Here is a 21,249-nt window from a genome sequence, read left to right on the forward strand (position 1 = left end):
TCCTGTTTGCAGACCTGCTGACATTGTGGGTAATTTTCCTTCGGTAAAAGAGGCCATGGGGGAAGGGGAAGGCTAGGGAAATGGTAGTGCATGTATTTAGATTAGGAAACAGGGCAAAGGAATCCTGGTAAAATCTGCTGATGGCTTTTAAGAGGGCAAATTGGTTCTACTGAGGTTTTTTTTTTAAAGCTGCGGCCTGGTTACTTTGCTCTCTATGTTGTGTGAGCATGGCATTTCTTTCCTGTTTCTTCCCTGCAGGTGGCTGTTTAAACAAACCCAGCGACCTCCCACCTACTAACGCAGTTGAAGTGAGCTGAGCCACAGAGCATGCCCTGCTAGCGACATGGCCACCCCTCCTTTCCAGGGTGGTCACCACCTTTGAACTGGCTGGCCTCCTGTGCCTTAAACAGCTGCATGGCATGCAGAAATTCAGTAGGTGACATTTTTTCTTATCTCAGAAGGGCAATTAGAGTCCTACAACTGTCAAAAAGTATAGGAACTCTGCTTTCCCACCCCCAAATAACTGCCCGCCTTTTAAGATTTCACAAAAACCTTCTTTCACCCCATTCTATTAATCTCCCTTTTCTCTGTCCCATATAGGGTTGCCAGGTCAGAAGCATCCCAAAACCTGAGATTTTAGGGGCGGGCCCGAGTGATGTCATGGGGCGGGCCCGAGTGATGTCATTAAGCATGGTACATTAAGCATCAATCACAGTTGCTTGGAGCATACAACTAAAAAAAAATCTGACTGGAAATCAAGCTAGAAATCTTAGCTAAAAGATGGGGCCTGGGTAGGGAACATTTAATCTAGCCTGCTTGCTTTCAGCAAGAAGGGTTTAAGTGCCTCTAGGCCAGGCCAGTCACCAGAAGGTCACTGTAGAAAGAAAGGAGCCGAGTGTTGTGGAGATGTTAGATGGGAGCATTTGGGAGTAAAGATGGATGCCCCTGAAGGCTTCAATTCTAAACATACTTACTAAGGGACTAAGCCCCATAGAATTCAACAGGACTTACTTCTGAGTAGATATAGTTTGGATTGTGCTGTTGGTAAAGCTTGACTAGGGATCCTCTGCAAAGACATCCATATCCAAGCAGGGTTGGCAACCCCCTGCCTGTAATGCCCTGCCCTTATCTTTTAATGTGGCTGCTCCAAACTTCTTTACAGATTTGACCCTTCACTTCAGAAAGAGGTCTGAGAAATGAGTAAGAGTAAGAAGATTCTCTACCCTTTCTGTCTACACTGTGGGCTGCTATAAACTCACTTTGACAGCCAACCCAATTCCAGTGAGTAATAATTGACAGAGAGAAAACGCACATGGTTTGGTCTACCTTCACAGACAGCAGCTTGGGAACAACTGCAGCCACACTTTCAAATATGTGAATTCTCTTTTACCACTATTGGGCATGAAACAAATTGCTATGCAACCAACAAGGTGCATCATCAACGGGTTCTAGGGGGTTGAGCTGAGCACATGCAGCCACTGTTGTTGCTTCGATGGATGTAAGGGAGTGAGGTTAAAGGTAAATGAAATGCAAACAGAAAATGAAAAACAAACTACAGTGATGCTTTCCTAAATGCAATACCATACCAAACACAACAAGATTCCTATGAGTAAGGCAGACAACTTAGCATCCCACAACCAGTCAGGATTCATAACCGAAAACTAAAACTAAAAAAATCCTTGCAGCCAGTCAGTTAATGCAGAATGCTGCGGCATGATTGCTGACATGAGTGAGATCCTATCAGCACATAATACCTCTGCTCTGAAATCTGCATTGGTTGCCGATTTGCTACTATGCCAAGTTCAAGCTGTGCTTTCCATGTTATGGGTGCCACATAGTACTGGTTCTCCTCTTGTAAGAAATCAGTCCTGTAAAGTGGTAGCATTTTGGATACTCTCTTCATAGGGTTTTCGTGGTAAGAGGTATTCAGAGGTGGCTTACCATTGCCTTCCTCTGACTTTGGACACATACCATACTTTGGACACATAATGAGAAGAGATGATTCACTAGAAAAAGACAATACAGAAAAACAGAAGGGAGTAGAAAAAGAGGAAGACCAAACAAGAGATGGATTGATTCCATAAAGGAAGCCACAGACCTGAACTTACAAGATCTGAGCAGGGTGGTTCATGACAGATGCTAGTGGAGGTCACTGATTCATAGGGTCTCCATACGTCACAACTGACTTGAAGGCACATAACAACAACAATGAAGCGGCAGCACCTATGCGTTGGAACTCCTTGCCTATTGACATCACCTGCTAAAATCATTTTTGTTTGTCTATCCACGCATGTAGAAGCTATTGTGTTTTTAAATCTGTTTTTAACTCATTGTTGGTTTTATTAATTTGAATGTTTTTCAATACATGTCTTTAAGTGTTTTTGCCAATAATTTTATTGTTTTAATTCGTTCTGTAAACCGCTTTGAGATTTTTTACAATAAAGCAGTATAGAACTGTTGTAAATAAAATACATAAATAAATTTTGGGAGTCACAGCTTTTAAAAATGTTTTAAAAGATGTTTTTTAATATATTTTAAAGTCTGATTTTATTATTTTTAAAGTGTTTGTAGTGCTTTTGTTTGCCGCCCTGGGCTCCTACTGAGAGGAAGGGTGGGATATAAATCAAATAATAAATAAAAACAAATAAATAAACTTCATTCACCCATCCCAAACTTCAGAATCATGCCACTTTAAGCTGTTTTGCAACTGTTTATACTTGTTTTATGGTTATTGGTTTTTAAAGGGATTTATTTCTTATTGTGAGCTGCCTTGGCTTCCAATCAGCAACCCTACTTCACAGGGTTGTTGGAAAGACTCCATATACACACACACTTGTAAAAATACACCCCATATAATAGTTTATTGTCAAACCAGTTGGTCGTTGCAGAACATTTTTTAAAAACATCAGTATTAGTTACCTACATAATAAAAAATGTGATACCTAGGTATACCCTGCCTAATTGCTTTAAAATAGGATTGGAGAGGGAGGGAAAGATTTACAACACGAACACAATTCTTTGTTATGTTTACTCAAAAGTCCCATTAATTTACAACACAATCCTAACCATGTCTACTCAAAGGTAAGTCCTAATGAATTCAATGGGGTTTACTCCAGGTACATGGGATTAGCATTGCTTTACTCCCAGAAAAGTATTGGATTAAATACTTTCATACTGCCAAGGTTTTCAAAGCACTGCCCTCTCCAACAGCCCAGGGTCTGACTCTTGCACATGAGAAAAAAAACTTTAAGCCCTATTATTACTTACTCAAACTGAAGATTTCAAAGCCACCATTTCCTGATGTTGCAATTAAGTGTAGGCACTGCCTGGGTCAACAAATCACAACCCTGGCTTCACTTATTGGCTACAATCCTGAAAGGGCGGGGTTAGAGCCAGAGCTTGGGAAAGTCATTTTTTTGAACTACAACTCCCATCAGCCCAATCCAGTGGCCATCCTGGCTGGGGCTGATGGGAGTTGTAGTTTAAAAAAAGTAACTTTTCCAAGCTCTGCTAGGAGCTGCTATAACAGATCCGTTAAACAGATTTAACAGTTGCAGGGGGTGGCTGATGTTTTGGTGTATATCTCGGGAACCAGACCACCTAGAAACTTAATTTTTTTTTAAATTGAAGCTGAGAGGCCGGAGATTAAGGTGGGTCAGCCGGAGAGCCAGAGTGAACCCCCAGAAACTGGAGTCTCAGGCCAAAAAACGGAGATCTGGCAGCCCTAGTCCCATAGCATGGGCACTGTTCTCTTCCCACTATTGTAGGTCTCTCAAAATCCCCTTCTATTATTAACCCTTCTTCACTTTTGTCTCTACTTTAGGGGTGGGGAACCTTTTTCAGCCTAAGCCCCATATTCCCTTCCAGGGACGATGCCTATGGTGGGTGCAGCAACGGATGTGACTCTTAGCTTTGTACTGCATGCGACAGTCCAGCCATGCACGCGTCGGAGGTTTCTACGTGTAACAGTCTCCAGTCAGGCAAGCAAGAGGCATTTGTTCAAGGACACATTCCAGCCTGGCCAAAGTACTTGAGGAGGGTGTGGAAGAGGGCCAGGGCAGCCTCCGGAAAGTCCCGAGGATCAGGCAGAGAGTGCCACATTTGGCTCCCAGGCCTGAAGTTCCCCACCCCTGCTCTCCTTCATAACATGCATCTCCCCTTTTTCTACACCAGAACATGCTCTCTTCTCTCCCCTTGCTTAAATCTCTCAATTTAAGCCCCTTTATCTGTCCCTTTATCAACAAGTCTCCCGACAGGTCCACGTCTTATTTTTGTACCCTTCAGTCTCTCTTCCTTCTGCCCCACATTTTACTCCCACTTCACCCCTCCCAAGTCTCCTTACGCACTTTCCTCCTTTTTTCTTTTTATCATCTTTTTCTTCCTTCAGTTTTAAATTTTGTTCTGTTTCTATTTTTCCCTGCCCCCCAGTCCATTTCTCCAGTCTGGAAACAGATTTTTGTTCTGTCAGTAATTTCGCACTACAGTAGAAATCTCAAGTGTTAGCTAAAACTAGGGATGTTCAAGGATTGAATTTGCTCCACATTTTCAAGTAACCCAACTGAATCTACACTATATGCTATGTGGATTGCAATGCGGTTATCCTTCCCTTTTCACACTTTTCCAATTTTTGTGGTTCTCAGCTCAAAAAAAGTACCAAAACAATACGTTGAAAATCAATGAAAAAAATTTTTTTTAAAGTCACAGATTGAAATGGAAACAGGAGAAAGAGCTTATGAATAAATACTTGCAAACTGAGACGTAGTGGTAATACACCACTCTGTCTATCCCTATCTACAGCAGGCTTAAAATGCTAGCACCAGCTCCATCTCACAGTCTGATTCCAGGAAACAATTCAGATGTAATGATGCAGGTATCCTTCTATCCCTCCTCCTTATTTTTGATGAGCTAAGTGGTTCCCAGTTGTTCTCACTAAGAAATGATAAAATCTATAAAGCAATGGGTATTTGGAATATCAGCAGGGAGAGGTTCACAGGCTGGGTTTCTCATGTCAAGGGGACCTGCTCTAGAATCATCTGGGCGATTTCATTTTAGCCCAATCGTACTTCATTCATTCAATTAATTTATATCCTGCCCTTCCTCTCAAAGGAACTCAGGGCAGCAAACATAACAATGATAAAATGATTTCTAACTGTTTTTAGCATGCTTTTTAAATATTTATGTCAACCAGTTAATTCAGGGTTGCCAGGAAGAGTATCTTTCAGCCATCAAATACCTGGGTAAACAGGAATGCTTTCAAATTCTTCCTGAAAGTCAGTAGTGATGGCAACAGACACACCTCACTGGGGCAGGCATTCCATGAACAGGGAACTGCCACTAAAAAGACTCTGTCACTGTCAATGCCAACCAGGCAACCTTGGTTGCACAGTGGCACAACCATCAACAAGGCCTCACTTGTTGATCAAAGGGTCTGAGATGGTTGATAGAATAGGGCCCCACGCTAATACGGCGGCAGCGGAGCAATCAGCTGGAGGGGGGGCTGGAGCTCCCCGCACTCCAGCTGATCGCGCCGGAGGAGGGGAAGATCAGCTGTAGTGTGCTACAGCTGATCATCTTCTCAGGGGCGGTCAGACTCCCGCACTCCAGCTGATCGTGCCAGAGGAGGGGAAGATCTGATCTTCTCCTCTTCTGGTGCGATCAGCGGGTTAGGTTCCAGACCGCCGTGCTACAGCTGATCCGCTTTTCAGCAGTTTTCGCTTTCCGGCGGGGGTCTGGAACCTAACCTGCCATATGAGTAGGGCCCTACTGTACTGGGGAAAGTGCTCTTTTAGGTACTTGAGTCCCAAGCCATTTAGTTCTAACATCTTGAATTAGGCCCAATACCTCACTGGCAGCCAGTGAAACACTTTCTGGACTGGTGACACATGGTTCCATCAGCCTGCTCCACTTACCAGGCTAGTAATAACATTCTGCTCTAGGTGCAACCTCCGAACCATCTGCAAGGGCAGCCCCACATACACCACATTACAGCAGTCCAGATAGGACTACTGCATCACCTAGTGCAGTGATTTCAAATATTCTAGCTTTAGTGAACATTTTCAGCAAAGACTTATCTGCTGCAGAATCCCTCAACACCCCCCACAGAACCCCCTGCATGCTATATTCAAGAAACTCTTGCCCTACTACATTCAGTTCATGCAGACTTTGACCAAGCCTGTTCGGCCTTACTATTGTGTAAGGTGAATTGAAGGTACACCCTTCATACCCAACAACACTTGTAGGTGCACACTACAGAAGGTGACGGTAGGCAAATTCTCATTTCAAGTAATTGTCTGCCAGTACTGAACTTCTGAGGATTCCCTGATACACCTCTGAGGAGCCACATGGTTTCCCAGAACATTTATTTTAAACCCTGATTTCATACATTTAGTAATGCACACACCTAGATAGACTGAGGTTAATCTAATACTGATAAGTTATATTATATACTGTAAATACATTTGGATAAATGGAAGACTGGATAAAACAAAAAGTGAGGGTTCAGAAGAGGATTCGGAAGTTCCTTAATGACTGACTTTTTTGTATTTATAGGATGTTGGATTGTAGCTTGAGGGATAGATTTAATTCAATGTCATCCTGGCAGGATCACATTTTAAAAATTCCATTTCAAGCAAATGTCGCAATGAGACAGGATTTACGTCCCATGGAGATATTAAAATGTGCTGTGTGAGTGGGTGACAAACTATGCACTCTGTGGTGTGTATTATTTTTACGAATAATTGCAACACAGCTGCTTCCAGCCCATTAGAGAGGTGATTTTTTTTTTAGGGGGTGGGAGGAGGGAGTTTGGATAATTTCCCATGAGCGTGCACACAGTTTTTGAACATCTGGGCAACGTCAAACAAGTTAAAACAGCATGTAATTAAAACGGTGTCTGCAAACTGCAGGGATTGTTGGGAGGACGCAGGGTGGTCCAGTATCCAAATATTCTAAGAACATTGCATCCATGCAATGCAGGGATCCGTGCAGAGTTTCCCTTGTTACTTAATGGCCAGGCACATTTTCTGCAATGGGCCTGTTTAGCATATTTTGCTCCCTGAAAACCAGATCCATGTGTATGCTCTTTCTCTCGCTCTGTGTGTGTGTGTGTGCACGCGTGTGCGTGCGCAAACACATACCCACATGCAGAAGGACTAGGAGATTGGAAAAGAAGAAAGTATTTGAAAGTTCTTTGACAAAGTCGAGATTTAATTAAAGTGTCAGTGCAATGCATCAAGCTAGGGGAAAGAGCCAGGTAATCCCCATAAACCTGGGGTTGGGAATCTTCAAATGTCGCTAGACTACACTTCCCATCAGACTTGACCATTGGGCATGATGGCAGGGGTTGATGGGAACTGGAGTTCATGAACATCAGAAGGTTCACGGGTTCCCTATCCCTACCACAACCCTTTCCTCCTAGTCCCTTTCAGTATATGGAAACTCTCCTTGGACTTACCGTGGGAGCTCAAGCCACATCACCCAGGAAGGAGACCATTCACTTTGAGTGGATATATTCAAATTGGCATCAAACAACGAGCCATTGTTCCAATCTTTCAAGGTTTCACACTCTTTCAGCTCTAATAATTTGAGTACAACAGATGAGGAGATGTTTTTCAAAAGGGCTACAGCCTCCCCACGGCTGACACCTGTCAGATCAATTCCATTCACATTGAGCAAAACATCACCTGGTGGACAGGAAATGAAAAAAAAAAGTTGGTTACCAGAATACACTTCTGTCATTCTAAGCTGTACCACTTACCTCAGGAGTTGCCTTCTAATAGCTTGTAGGCTGGATGTGGTCCCAGGACCAGCTTTCTGGCTTTTATAAAAAAAATGTTTTTGAGGTAGGTTGCAAAAAATATGCTTTTCATTGGAGTTTTAGTCTACCCCCAAACCCATTCTCAGAATAATGATGGCAGTGGGGAGCTTAATGGAAGCACTCCCCATAGAAATGGGTAGGTTGTTGCACATGGATCTGGAGAGATCTGATTTCAAATTCAGCCAGAAACTGAGGTAGCTTCTGGTGTGTTGTTGACTCTCTGCCTCAGTCTCCCATCTATACAACATAAATTGCTTGGGGAAACTGCAGTTATACTTGCTGTCCTGAACTGACAACAAAATTGGTTTGCCTAAGAGCATTGCAAGCAAAGGAAGGGAAGGGATGTGTGATAGATACAAAGCTACAAACCCTTTGAGCTCTCTGTTAGTAGAGGATCTGTCTTTTCTAATTTATGCTCTGAAACATAGCTCTTTTGCAAATGAAGAGCCAAAAGAAAATGCAATATTGTGTCTGTTTTAAAAGCGCACTCCTATGCATGTCTGGTCAGAAGTGAGCCCCATTGAGTTCAATGGGGCTTACTCATAGTTAAGTGTGTACAGCACTGCAGCTTTCACATTGGACTATTTCTCCTGAAATATATTAGAAATTATTTTTTATCCATCATTGGCTTTGCCTGTTGTAGTTTTTGTTTGAACGTTGCACCAGTTCATTCTTGTTGATACTGGCATGAATAATCAAATCTAGGTCAGAGTGGTATGAAAATATGCTGTTACAAATGCCTGTCGGTGGGGGCATTATTTTAAGAAACAGAGCATCTCTAAATCAAAACAAAATGCAAATTTACAAAGCTATATTGTCTAGTATTTTCATTAACTCTTCCTTGTGCTTCTGCCTGCAGCAACTAACCCAGTCATGGGCTCTCAATATGTACAGTATATTTTTGCAGATTACTTCTTATAGCTACTTTTCTTTTGTGTAATCAGGATGATAGAAAGGCCAACTTTTTTCGGAGTTCCTTCCCAGAGTGTTAGAGGATACAGTGGATATTCAGATGTTAACGAGTAGTTAATTCACATAACTATATATAAGGCATGCAAGGATTAATATATAATTGTGAGAAAGTTTCCATAGCCCTGTATAGGGAGCAAGGCAGCAATTTCTTGCACTTCCAAATTTTGTGAACAAACAGCTGGTTAAAGCATGTTAAAAGCTACCTCATGCATGATTAAGCAGTTTTGAGAATGATGTGGAATGCTAGCACTTGTGAAAACTGAAACCAAATTTGAAAGTGGGTAGTAGTATTCTGGAATACAAAAAACTGATCTTATGAACACCTCCTTGCAGCATCTGGAATAAATTACAAGTGAATTTCTTCTCCATTTGGTCCCATTTTATCTTCAACTGTTTTAAACAGTGGCTCCCATTTAGACATATATTACAGAGCTTGGAAAAGTTACTTTTTTGAACTACAACTCCCATCAGCCCAATCCAGTGGCCATGCTGGCTGGGGCTGATGGGAGTTGTAGTTTTAAAAAAGTAACTTTTCCAAGCTCTGCGTATATAGTGCTGACTACAGAGTTGGTGTTTGAACAAATAAGTTAGTTGAAATTCAGGATTGGAAAAATATTTTAAATTGCTATGGACTAAACATTTTTAACATGATTGGGAGACCAGGCCTCTAACAATTTTATTTATTTGTTTATTTATATCCTACCTTTCTTCCAAGGAGCTCAGACTATTATATGTGGTTCTTCTCCCATTTTATTTTTAACCACAACCCTGAGAGGTAGGTTAGGCTGAGAAATATTGGGTTGGATCCAGACTTAGCTATAGTTTGAGTGGACCCATTGAAACAAATGAGACAAGTTATTTACATGGTATTCACTGGAGCGTGGGTTGTGGGTTGTGAAAGCTTAGTGTTTTTTTATATTTACTGTACATACAGGACATTAGTGATACATGAGAGTTTTCATAATATTTATTCCAGTAATTCAGAAAATATCTGTTTCCTGTGAAACACATCTGGCCATTGTCTGATCTCTCTGAGTCAAGTAAGACTTTGTACACCCATGTCAATAAATGTAAGGGCTGAGTCAGAGTCCTGTTTCTTTTTTACAATTAACATATTTGCTTATTAAGTATCTACCTGAACAATCTTAAAATACACTGTTTTATTATGTGGCAAGAAAGAATTTCTGATTAGATTTATGATCAGACCAGAATTCCTTAAAACTGCCTCTCTGGTATCACATATGGAGAAAGTCAGCACTCCTTGGTTATCGTTTTTAAGTCTAAATTAAAATCTTATTTAATTTTTGAGTGGTTTAATATCACTGTGTTTTTTTAGTATGAAAGCTGTTATGATTTATTACACTTCTTAGTTGCTTTATCAGGAAAACATCTTAAAGTGATTTAACAAGATAAAATGCAAACATAAAAACAATTTTAAAAAATGTAAAACTATGTAGAATATAAATATCTAAGATGTTGATCCAACAACACAACAAGAAGTACAAGTCCTACTCTACTCCACTAAAAGTTCCTTTTCAGGTTCAATTGCCAAAAACTGAGGTTGCCAACTTTTTGGGTGCCATGGGCACATCTTGGAATTTTCACAGAGTGCTGGTGGGTACCACTGGTCACTTCTGTCTCCCCTCCATCAGGTCACTCGCCCTCACAGACAGAAAGAATGGAAACCTGCACATGCACACACCTTCCTTTTCCATTGAGGTCTAGGGGGGGAAATCAGATCCAGTAGAATTAAAATGGATCCTCTTCAATTTGCATGATTTTACATGGGGTCTCCCCCAAAACATCACCAAATTAAAGCTTGGTAGACTGCACAGTCAAAACCAAAGATCTGGTGCTTGCCAGCACCACAAAACATGGATCCAAGGGGCAGTTCCTCATTTATCTTCATAATTTTTCCATAGGATGACAATAAACCATCAACAAACCACAGAATACAGTACATATGTGGACACAGAAGTGGTTTTGAGGGGACCTGTTGCAAAAATTATGAGGATTCCTAAGAATTGGTTTCTTGGGTCCATGTTTTGCAGCACAGAAGCACTGGAAAGCATTGGATCTATTACTTTTATGTTTAGTCAGGAGAGAGATGTGACTATCATTTGATGGTGGTTTGGTGCAATTTCAAGAGGATCTGTCTGATTGGCTCTAGTGGTACATGTGTGTCTGTGTGCGTGTGCACCTCCCCACCCTCTCTCTGGTACTCCATTTTTTCTTTATCTCTTCTCATTGCTCACTGTCTCACACTCTCTCCACCCTTGTCCATCCTGCTCATGTCCTCTCCCTTGCCTCCCCTCCAGTCACACTGTTTTCAGCCTCCCAGTTGCCCAGATCATTCTCCTTTCCCTCTTACCCTCTTGGTTGCTTTCCCTTCTGTTGAGCTACACACATGCTGCACTTTTTTCACTTGCTTTTTTTCATCCTCAATGTGCTTTTCAAGGCTCTGATCGGCAACTTGGTGGTGATAGAGAACTGGGTTTGTAAAAAGAATGCAAAGCCTAGAGCAGCCAGCATATTCATTCACATTTTCATTATTTTCCTCTATGTTCTCTTCCACAAGAATAGTGATCACATGTTACTACAAATATTGAGAGGTGCTCAAAGGGAATTTAAATATCTTGGGTGAAAATGTCTTAGATCAGCCTGTTTATGGATCTAGGTTTCCACATGCAGATCAATTCTATCTCCAACATATAAGAATGCAGGAGGACAAGAGACTTGAACCCAGCATGCAGGAAGTGAGCTCATGGATTGTCAGGTCTGATTTTACTGAGCAAAGCTGTTTGTGTGTTAGGACTTGGCAAGTGCAGCAGCTAGTCTACAGCTTTCTGGCCCTGACTTAGATTAAAGCCAGTAATAATTTGCTTTTTCGAAACAATTGTTCTATTTGCTAAACATTGACACCAAAGAGAGTGAGGGGAAGGGTAAACCAACATGGTGTAGTAGTCAGAGCAGAACTGGAGACCCAGCTTCAAATTCCCACTCAGCCATAAAACTCACTGATGACCTTTCGCCAATCAACATCTCTCAGCCTAACCCACCAGGAAAGGAAAGGGAGGAAGAACAATGTATAGAAAGATGGGAAATAAATAAATTTCTCCACTTAAGGAAGCCAACTTCTATATATTAATATTCTTTAAACTGAGAGCGATTACAATATTACTACCAACCAGTTTTCTAAAACTTATAAAGTGATCTTACCCAAGTGATATCCCCAGATTTAATGTTGCTAGTGCAATTTAGGATGCACACTTTAACGTGGCGAGGGTGTGTGAGAGTGCTGAACAAGCTGAGAGCAATGCCGTCAGGAGACTAAACCAAGAGGCTAGACTCCTAGCGGGGGCACCCAAGCTGAGACACCAGACTAAGCTAAGACACCAGACTAAGATGCATCCAAACTCAGAGGAAGGCAATGGTGAACCACCTCTGAATACCTCTTACCACGAAAACCCTATGAACAGAGTATCCAAAATGCAACATGAGATAGTGCTGGAAGATGAGACCCCCAGGTCAGAAGGCATTCATCAAGCTATTGGGGAAGAACAAAAGGACAAGTATGAGTAGCGCTGTGAATAATGATGCAGCTGGGTCAAAGCTGAAAGGAAGCCCAGAGGCTGATGCGCACAGATGCGAAAGGAGAGTCCGGAGTTGTACGACACACACAATAGGAACATGGAATGTGAGAAGCATGAACCAGGGAAAGTTAGAAATTGTCAAGCAAGAAATGGAGCGTATCAACATTACAATACTTGGCGTGAGTGAATTAAAATGGACGGGAATGGGACACTTTCAATCAAGCAACTACAAAATATTTTATGCAGGAAATGAGAAATTAAGAAGAAATGAGGTTGCTTTAATAGTGAGAAGAGATGTAGCAAAAGCAATTAGGAGCTACAACACAAGTTCTGAGTGAGTGAAATCAATAAGATTAAATGGGAAACCTATTAACATAACCATCATCCAAGTCTATGCTCCAACGACAAATGCAGAAGAAGAGGAACTGGAAAGATTTTATGCAGAAGTACAGGAAGAAATTGATCACACACCAATACAAGATGTGCTGATAATCATGGAGGACTGGAATGCAAAAGTAGGGAACAGAGAAGAGCTAGGAATTGTGGGGAAATGGAGCTTAGTAGACAGAAATGAAGGAAGAGAAACTGAATTCTGTGAAGCCAATAATTTGTTTCTTGCCAACACATTTTTTGAGCAACCAAAAAGAAAACTGTACATGTGGACATCACCAAATGGTCAATATAGGAATCACATTGATTATATAATTGGTAGCAGAAGATGGAGACGTTCCATACTTGCTGTGAAAACAAGACCAGGAGCAGACTGTGCTACAGATCGTGAACTGGTTGTATCGAAAATCAAAGTAAAGCTAAAGAAGAACAACAAAGCAATCATAATGCCAAAATACAATTTAAATATCCCAGACGAATATAAAGATCAAATAAGGAACAGATTTGAGGCTTTAAACTTAGTTGACAGAGAATCAGAAGAATTATGGATTGAAGTCAGAGACATTATCAGGGAAGAATGCAAAAAGGCAATACCTTAGTTAAAAAGAAAGACCTCAATGGATGACTGAAGAAACTCTTAAAATGGTTAAAGAGAGAAGGAAAGCAACAGCAAAAGGAGATAGAAACACAGTCAGAACCCTAAATGCAACGACTAGTATGTAGGGACAAAGAGAACTATTACAATAGTTATTGTATAGAAATAGAAGAGGACAACAAAAAGGGAAGAACAAGAGCCCTATTCCAAAAGATTAAAGAAATGAAAGGGAAATTTAAACCAAGAGTACGGATGCGGAATAATCAACAGGGGAACACACTGACTGATCGAGATGAAATAAAAGGAAGATGGAAGCAATACACTGAAGAACTCTATAAAAGAGAAGCAAGCATGACAGATTCATTCATGGAGGAACTATATGATGAAGAACCAGAAATTTTAGAATGTGAGGTGAAAGCTGATCTTAAAATACTAGGAAGAAACAAATCACCAGGAACAGATGGCACACCAATAGAGTTGCTACAAGCAATTGAGACGGAATCTGCCCAATTTTGACAAAACTTTGGCAAGAAATATGGAAAACTAGAAGAAAATCACCCTGTGCTTTATGGATTACAGCAAAGCCGTTGACTGTGTAGATCATGAAAAACTATGGAATCCTTTAAAAGAAATGGGGGTGTCACAGCATCTGATTGTCCTGATGCACAACCTATACTCCGGACAAGAGGCTACTGTAAGGACAGAATATGGAGAAACCGATTGGTTCCCAATCGGAAAGGATGTGAGACGGGTGTATTTTATTACTCTATTTATTTATTTTATATGCAGAACATATCATACGGAAAGCAGGATTGGACCAAGATGAAGAAGCTGTGAAAATTGGATGGAGAAATATTAATAATTTAAGATATACAGACGATACCATACTACTAGTAGAAAACAGTAATGATTTGAAACAAATGCTGAGGAAAGCTAAAGAGGAAAGCACAAAAGCAGGGCTACGGCTGAACGTCAAAAAGACTAAAATAATGACAACAGAACATTTATGTAACTTTAAAGTTGACAATGAGGACATTGACTTGTCAAGGATTATCAATACCTTGGCACAGTCATTAACCAGAATGGAGACAATAGTCAAGAAATCAGAAGAAGGCTAGGACTGGGGAGGGCAGCTATGAGAGAACTAGAAAAGGTCCTCAAATGCAAAGATGTATCACTGAACACTAAAGTCAGGATCGCTCAGACCATGGTCTTCCCGATCTCTATGTATGGATGTGAGAGTTGGACAGTGAAAAAAGCAGATAAGAGAAAAATCAACTCATCTGAAATGTGGTGTTGGAGGAGAGCTTTGCGCATACCATGGACTGTGAAAAAGACATAATTGGGTATTAGAACAAATTAAACCAGAACTGTCACTAGAAGCTAAAATGATGAAATTGAGGTTGTCATACTTTGGACACATAATGAGAAGACCTCAGTCACTAGAAAAGACAATAATGCTGGGAAAAACAGAAGGGAGTAGAAAAAGAGGAAGGCCAAACAATGATGGATTCCATAATAAAGGAAGCCACAGAGCTGAACTTACAAGATCTGAACAGGGTGGTTCATGACAGATGCTCTTGGAGATCACTAATTCATAGGGTCACCATACGTCATAATCAATTTGAAGGCACATAACAACGAACAACAAAGTGCAATATGGGCAGTCGTAACAGTGCCACAAGGCACTTAGACTGGACCTAGATAAATGCATGTACAAAGTTTCAGTGGCTGTTACAGTTCACGAAGATTAGAACACTACTTGAGTTTTTAAGCCATGCTTTGGATTCCCAACTCAAAAGTGTGCTCTGAATTCCATTAGTGTCACCTGTTTTGATTCTGCCATCTCTGCTGATGACTCCACCCAATTCAACACTCATTACGTAGACAGGCAAGTCCCATTCCCTGTGAGAGGAGCAGCCACCTGCCACAGTCATTCCCAATGATTCTGCATCATCTTTTCGGACAACCACCACCTTTTCATGACAGGTAACCGCATGGAGGGCAGTCTGTGGAGGACAAAGGGCAAACATGAGCACAGTGCATGGCCAGAGCCTTTTGACAGTCTGATTATGATCAGCTGCTTCTAAATTCAGACATGAGTTGCCTTAAACTGATGGTCTTCCTGAGCTTATTCATTGTCGAAGGTGGGGAAAAGAAAACAAATCTCCAGCAACAGACATTACAAAAACGGAAAGCAACAAACAGAGTTACGGAACTATTAATTCCTTATCTAAAGCACTGTCAAAAAAGTCCACAGATGTGTTGTTGACCCAAAAGTGATTTTTTTTTAAATGAAGTGATTGCTAAGTCATAACACTAGAAAAAATACTTCTGTGTTTTTTTACTTTGAGCCGGCCAAAACACTTTTGCTTTAAGGTTTGCTGGTTAGGATGATATGAATATGATCGTGTGAAGAGCATTTCCTATGAACCAGCAGTTGGATGCACATTGAGCAATTACCAGCAATCATGAAAATATTTTTTTGTACCACTATAAGGTACAAAAATGGTTTCAAATGGTATTTGTGTATTGCTGTTCTACACTATCTATATAAACTTTGGAAAGTACATGTTCTAGGATGCACATGTAAAGAACTCTTGGTGACAAGTTTACTAGTCTCTGTATGTTACTGGTTCCTCCATGCACCTGTATGTATGAGGTTCTGCATGATTGGGATCCAGTTGAAATTAGGAGAATTGTGAGTCCTGCTCCAGAAATTGTATATAAAAGTCTTACCCGCCCTGCAGATGTTGTTGGACAACTCCCATCATCCCTGACCACTCCCATGCTATCTGGTGCTGATGAGAATTATAGGGTACTAGATTGGGGAAGGCGATTATATAAGATCTGTTTTTGTCAGTCTAAGGTCTCCCTAAGTTCTGAAATGTATCCTAAGATCCTTTGCAGATTCAAGACAGTGAGGTTCTGGGGAGAAATTTGCCAAATTCTAGGTTCCCTAAGAAACTTCACTGTTGCAATGCCAAAGTCTGCTATATCCAGCAAAGTCTCTAGAATTGTGCCAGATTCTGATATATTCCCGTATCCAGTTAACTGCATTTCCATCTCAGACATAACTGTAAATTCACAATTTTTCCTGGAGTGTAATTCAGTGACATCTCAAGGCTTTAAGTGTATAAAAAGATGCATGCAGCGAGATACTCCCTACATTTGATAATGGAGAAGGTTGCCTGTGGAAGAATTTTACATGTACCTCACTGTGCACTCAGCTGGACCATATGTTGAGTAAATCTCTCATTTTATAAATCAGAGAGCCCTTTTTAATAAAACAGTTCATCTGAAAAGAATCTCATTTACACTCTTGTGATCATAGATTCTCCTCACTTGAGAGGAAATACCATTTTCATAAGTCAGGGCTGCCTTTCACTTTGTAACCAAAGTATGAAAATTATATGCTTCCTCTGACTCACACATTAGTAATGCTGCAGCTATTGTAGGTTGTTTTATGAAATAAAATTATGTAAACCTAGTGAAGATTTAAAGGTGATGTTCAGAATATGTAAGGGGGAGAAATTTGGTTTGGTTCACATTTAATTGGAACTGTTCAATGCGGTTCTTCCACCAAATAATGGATACAAAGATGCATATATTAGAGGACAGTGTGCATAAAAATGCATATATTAGGGGAAATAACAAGAATGCATTGTATTAGTGAAAATTGCTTGCAAAAATGTGTCAAAGGCAAAAATGCATACAAAAATGTATATATTAGAAGAAATGTGCACAAAATGCTGATGAATTTTCAAGACTTAAAAAAAAAAAGCACAAACTGATGTGGAAATGTGATGAACCGAACTCAAAATTGGAAAAATGAGAGAACCTGAAGGAAACCAGAGTTGACCGACTTGTTTACCCCGAATTCAGAAACGAGTTCTCACCCAGTACGTGTTGTTATAAGGATGAGCACATAACTGACATGATCTAAATTCTGCCATGAGTTTCTCCAAAGATTTCTCAGCATGACATTTAGATTATTGTAAATATAAGGCAACTTATGGAGGGTGAGGTACAGAAAAGGAGGACAGTGGCGGAGGTAGGGATGAAAGGAAAAGAAAGCTTTTCTTTTAACAAAACACCATGCTGTACTGCTTTGGCTTTATTACAGATAGCCATGTCAGCCAGTTAAAAGGCAATGTTTATCAACTACAGCATTCAGTACGTTCTTTTCTAAATAAGTGCTTTCCCTCCATGATTTTGGCATTACCTTGGGGGCTTTTCTGACAAGGGGAACATAACAGCTTGTCTGCTTTTTAATATTTATTGTAAGATAAATATTTACAGCAGATTATCTCTAACTCAGCGTCCTGGTGGTTTTCTCAGAGGCAATGGACACAGCTGGGTGTACAATTTTAATTACCTGGAGGCTGACGCTGATCCTTCAACTACAGGGTTTTATGCCCCTCAGTGTAAAGGGCAAAGTCTTTGAAGACTGGAAGATAATAAACTTATAAGCAAAATGCAGCCATTTTAGCTTAGCAGGTTGTATATGAGAGCCTGGTTTGTCTTTATACACAAGCTCCCACTGATCTCAAAGAAAGTACAATCTAACTTGTATTTACGGAAGATGTAACTTCAAGGCAGTTGGGGGGGGGCGGCAGAAGTGCAGAATGACATAACTGGCAAATTCCAGCAGGGCCAGTCCTGCCAAGCACAAGGCTGGAGATATGTTCTTCATCAGTATCATAAGGCAGGAATTGGGGACTTGCAGGGCACAGAAAGACATTTTTGAAGTGTTGGTGGCAGCAGGGGTTGGGTCATTTGGGCTCCATCTCAGGCAACACAATTTCTTGGCCTGGCACTGAATCCAAAGCCAAATCACACCACAATTCTTGATCTACTGGGTCTCACCATTGGGCACAGAGCCAGATGCAGTTTTGGGAACGTTTCTTTGGGAATAAATGTTGAGGGAGCCTTATTTTCAGATCAAGCCCTGCTACTCTTCAGATCCACCTAACAAATTCAGACACTCTTCTCCCTCACAGTTGTGCCTTGGATCCTGGACTGCTAGATATGTCCCCAGTGCTGAAGACTGAGTGACTCCAGAGTCCTCAATCCAGAGAAAATGGATCATTGTTAAATTGCAGTAACATCTATGTGACAAGTTAAGTAAGCAACTGTCTTTTGACTGGAGACATAATCTTCAGTTTTATATTTTATTTTTTAATAGTAGGGGTATAAAACTACAATAGCAATCAAGCACAACTAACGATTCCATCCTTAGTAAAAATATATATATGAGAATTTCATTTTCTTCTCCCACTTTCAATTCATCCTCACACCTTTGGGGTAGAGAGCAGCCATATATATGAGTGACAAATTGTTGTGGAAAGGAGTTATAGAAGGAAGGCTTAGAAGGCCACTGCTTATTTTTAAGATTGTTGGTATGTGTTAACAATCTTCAAAAATGGAAAAGAATGTCACAGAGAAAATATGGACTAGGATTGGAACCCTTCTGCTGTAGATAAAAGAAGAAGTGGCAACTGGTTTAAATTGTAGAAGGGAAACTTACTCTTCTACATTGATACTAGGAAACAGCTTTAAGAAAACACTGATGGAAGTAGTTTGGTAAGTATAAATACAGAGTTACTGCTAGACAATTCTTAGGGTTGCTCTTCCTGCTATGTGAGCGCAAGGAGATATCACATCCTCTTGTCCCACACACAACATAAAAATGTATGATCACTCTCAATATGCAAAATACATTCCAAATTGTTGTTAATGATGTCTGATGCTTCGTTACTTAAGAGTGCCTCACAACTTCCCTGACACTTGATGCTGGACAACTCACTGTTTACAGTTGGCACTGGCTTCAGATCCAGCCTTTTTCCACATGGAGGCAGGATGTCACGGGTTTTCTTTGCCAAAAGAGATGGCTGAACCTTTTTGTAATAACAAATGATGTTGAAGGTTGGAGTTTATTCTTGGCACCAGATATTAGAAACTTGAAAAGCAACATCAACCCCACATTTACATATGTGTCCTAGAAATGTCTAAGGAGGGAGCTGGCTCTCAAAGAAAAAAGAATGAGGGGGATGGAGGTTTAAAAATGAAATTATCTAACAAAGTAGACTTTTAAACTGTGACAATGGAATACATAAAATATAATTTGGAGACAGTGACTTTGATTGTGCAATCAAATTTTTTTGTTTCTACCACATGTCAAAAAATTAATTTAGATTTAAGCATGTGTGGGCATGGCATTTTGAGTTGAAAGCTTAAAGCCTCTCCCAAACTTAACAAAATCAGTTTAGGAATACATTTTGTGTGAGGATCAGGATAGTTAATGTATGAAAATGAAATGGACTGCCTTCAAGTCAATCCCGACTTATGGCTACCCTATGCATAGGGTTTTCATGGTAAGCGGTATTCAGAGGGGGTTTACCATTGCCTCCCTCTGAGGCTAGTCCTCCCCAGCTGGATAGGGCCTGCTCAGCTTGCCACAGCTGCACAAGCCAGCCCCTTCCTTGTCCGCAACTGCCAGCTGGGGGGCAACTGGGCTCCTTAGGACTATGCAGCTTTCCCAAGGCTACACAGGTGGCAGGACACGTAACCCTGAGCCACTCACTGTGGGGGTGATCTTTAGCTGGCCCTTGACACCCAGGAGACACGAGCAGGGATTTGAACTCACAGACTCTGGACTCCCAGCCAGGCTCTCCTCCCCACTGTGCTATACCAGCTGTAGTTAATGTATACAGAGAATGAATTTAGTATCTGAGGCAGAAAATGTCTGGCAATCTAGCAACTTAAGGTTCTGACTGTGTGAAGAATATCCTCCTCGTATGTAACAACTCCCTTGAATAATTTCAGCTACAAGCAGATAGAAAACCCGAATTTATTTATTTAATTTTTAAATAATATTTTAAGGCTGCCTTTAAGGGCAAGAGCTTAGGCTTTCTTAGATCAACAGAAAGTAAATGGTGTGAGAAACACAGCTTAATTTATTTCAAGATCAGCTAATCTAGAAATGTAGCCACACTCAGGCACAGGAAAAATGATGAAAGCCAGTTCCCCTTATGGGCCCACTTTGGAATAGCAGTCTTTTAGGGAATACCCACACCACATGCCCACAGAAACTAGACTTTGACCAATAAGATATTTTTCAAAGCAGTAAGAATTTTAATGAAATAAAAAAACGCTGAAATTATACAGAGGAGAGGAAAGCCTTTGCTTTAAGCAGGTTTAAACTAGCCCATGATGCTGTTGCTACCAGAATAGTCTTTGTGCAGATTTCTTTTCTTTTTTAAATTTTGTTTAACATTTTAAAATTTAAATTTTTGTTTTGTTTATGATTTTCCAAAAAAACAAGTATACAATGCATGCTCTGGATTCCAAAGAACTTGTACATTGCATTTTTCACAAGAAAAACAATAACAAGAACCTGTTAACCCTCCTTTGATATCCTTTTGCTATGGAAAAGTGAAAGACCAAGGAAGCCACAGGGTAACATGCACAGAACCACCTAGCACAAAGCAGCTGACACACAGAGGACAAGAATGTACCCAAGAGAATAGGGAATGGGACCACAAATGAAGTGTTGTGCATGGTATGTGGTTTTCCTTTCTAGCTACCTCAAAAAGAAGGCAAACAAGAGAAATTAACTAATGTTACGCAGAGCAGGATTAACTTTCCTCTTAAACTGTGACCTCTAGTGAAGAGGTCAAAAAGGGGCAAGCGAAAGCTATCAGCTTGTCATTGTGTGGTCACTGAGCTGACACTGCTGGCACATGGGGCAAAGACAGCAATAAAACCTACTGCAAGAGTATTTTATTTTAATGATCTCAAACATCTCCCAGTTCCTAGGGTCCAAGAAACATTGTCTTCAACTGAAGAGGCAATGTCAAACGACAAATGTGGCAGAGCTG

The 21,249-nt window shown here is 40.6% G+C and overlaps 1 protein-coding gene across 18 annotated transcripts in view; it reads right to left on the bottom strand.

Annotated features, from left to right (window-relative positions):
* Positions 1–21,249, bottom strand: part of LNX1 (ligand of numb-protein X 1) — a 197,879-nt gene that overhangs the window by 8,045 nt on the left and 168,585 nt on the right. For all 18 annotated transcript variants that reach the window (XM_061583243.1, XM_061583244.1, XM_061583228.1 and 15 more), the window contains 2 exons: positions 15,195–15,375; positions 7,454–7,682 (listed from right to left, as the gene is read on the bottom strand). In XM_061583243.1, the coding sequence (XP_061439227.1) occupies positions 7,454–7,682; positions 15,195–15,375 (410 nt within the window). The remainder of the gene's footprint in view (positions 1–7,453; positions 7,683–15,194; positions 15,376–21,249) is intronic.

The sequence above is a fragment of the Rhineura floridana genome, chromosome 9, assembly GCF_030035675.1.
Source record: "Rhineura floridana isolate rRhiFlo1 chromosome 9, rRhiFlo1.hap2, whole genome shotgun sequence".
Classification (NCBI taxonomy): Eukaryota; Metazoa; Chordata; class Lepidosauria; order Squamata; family Rhineuridae; genus Rhineura; species Rhineura floridana.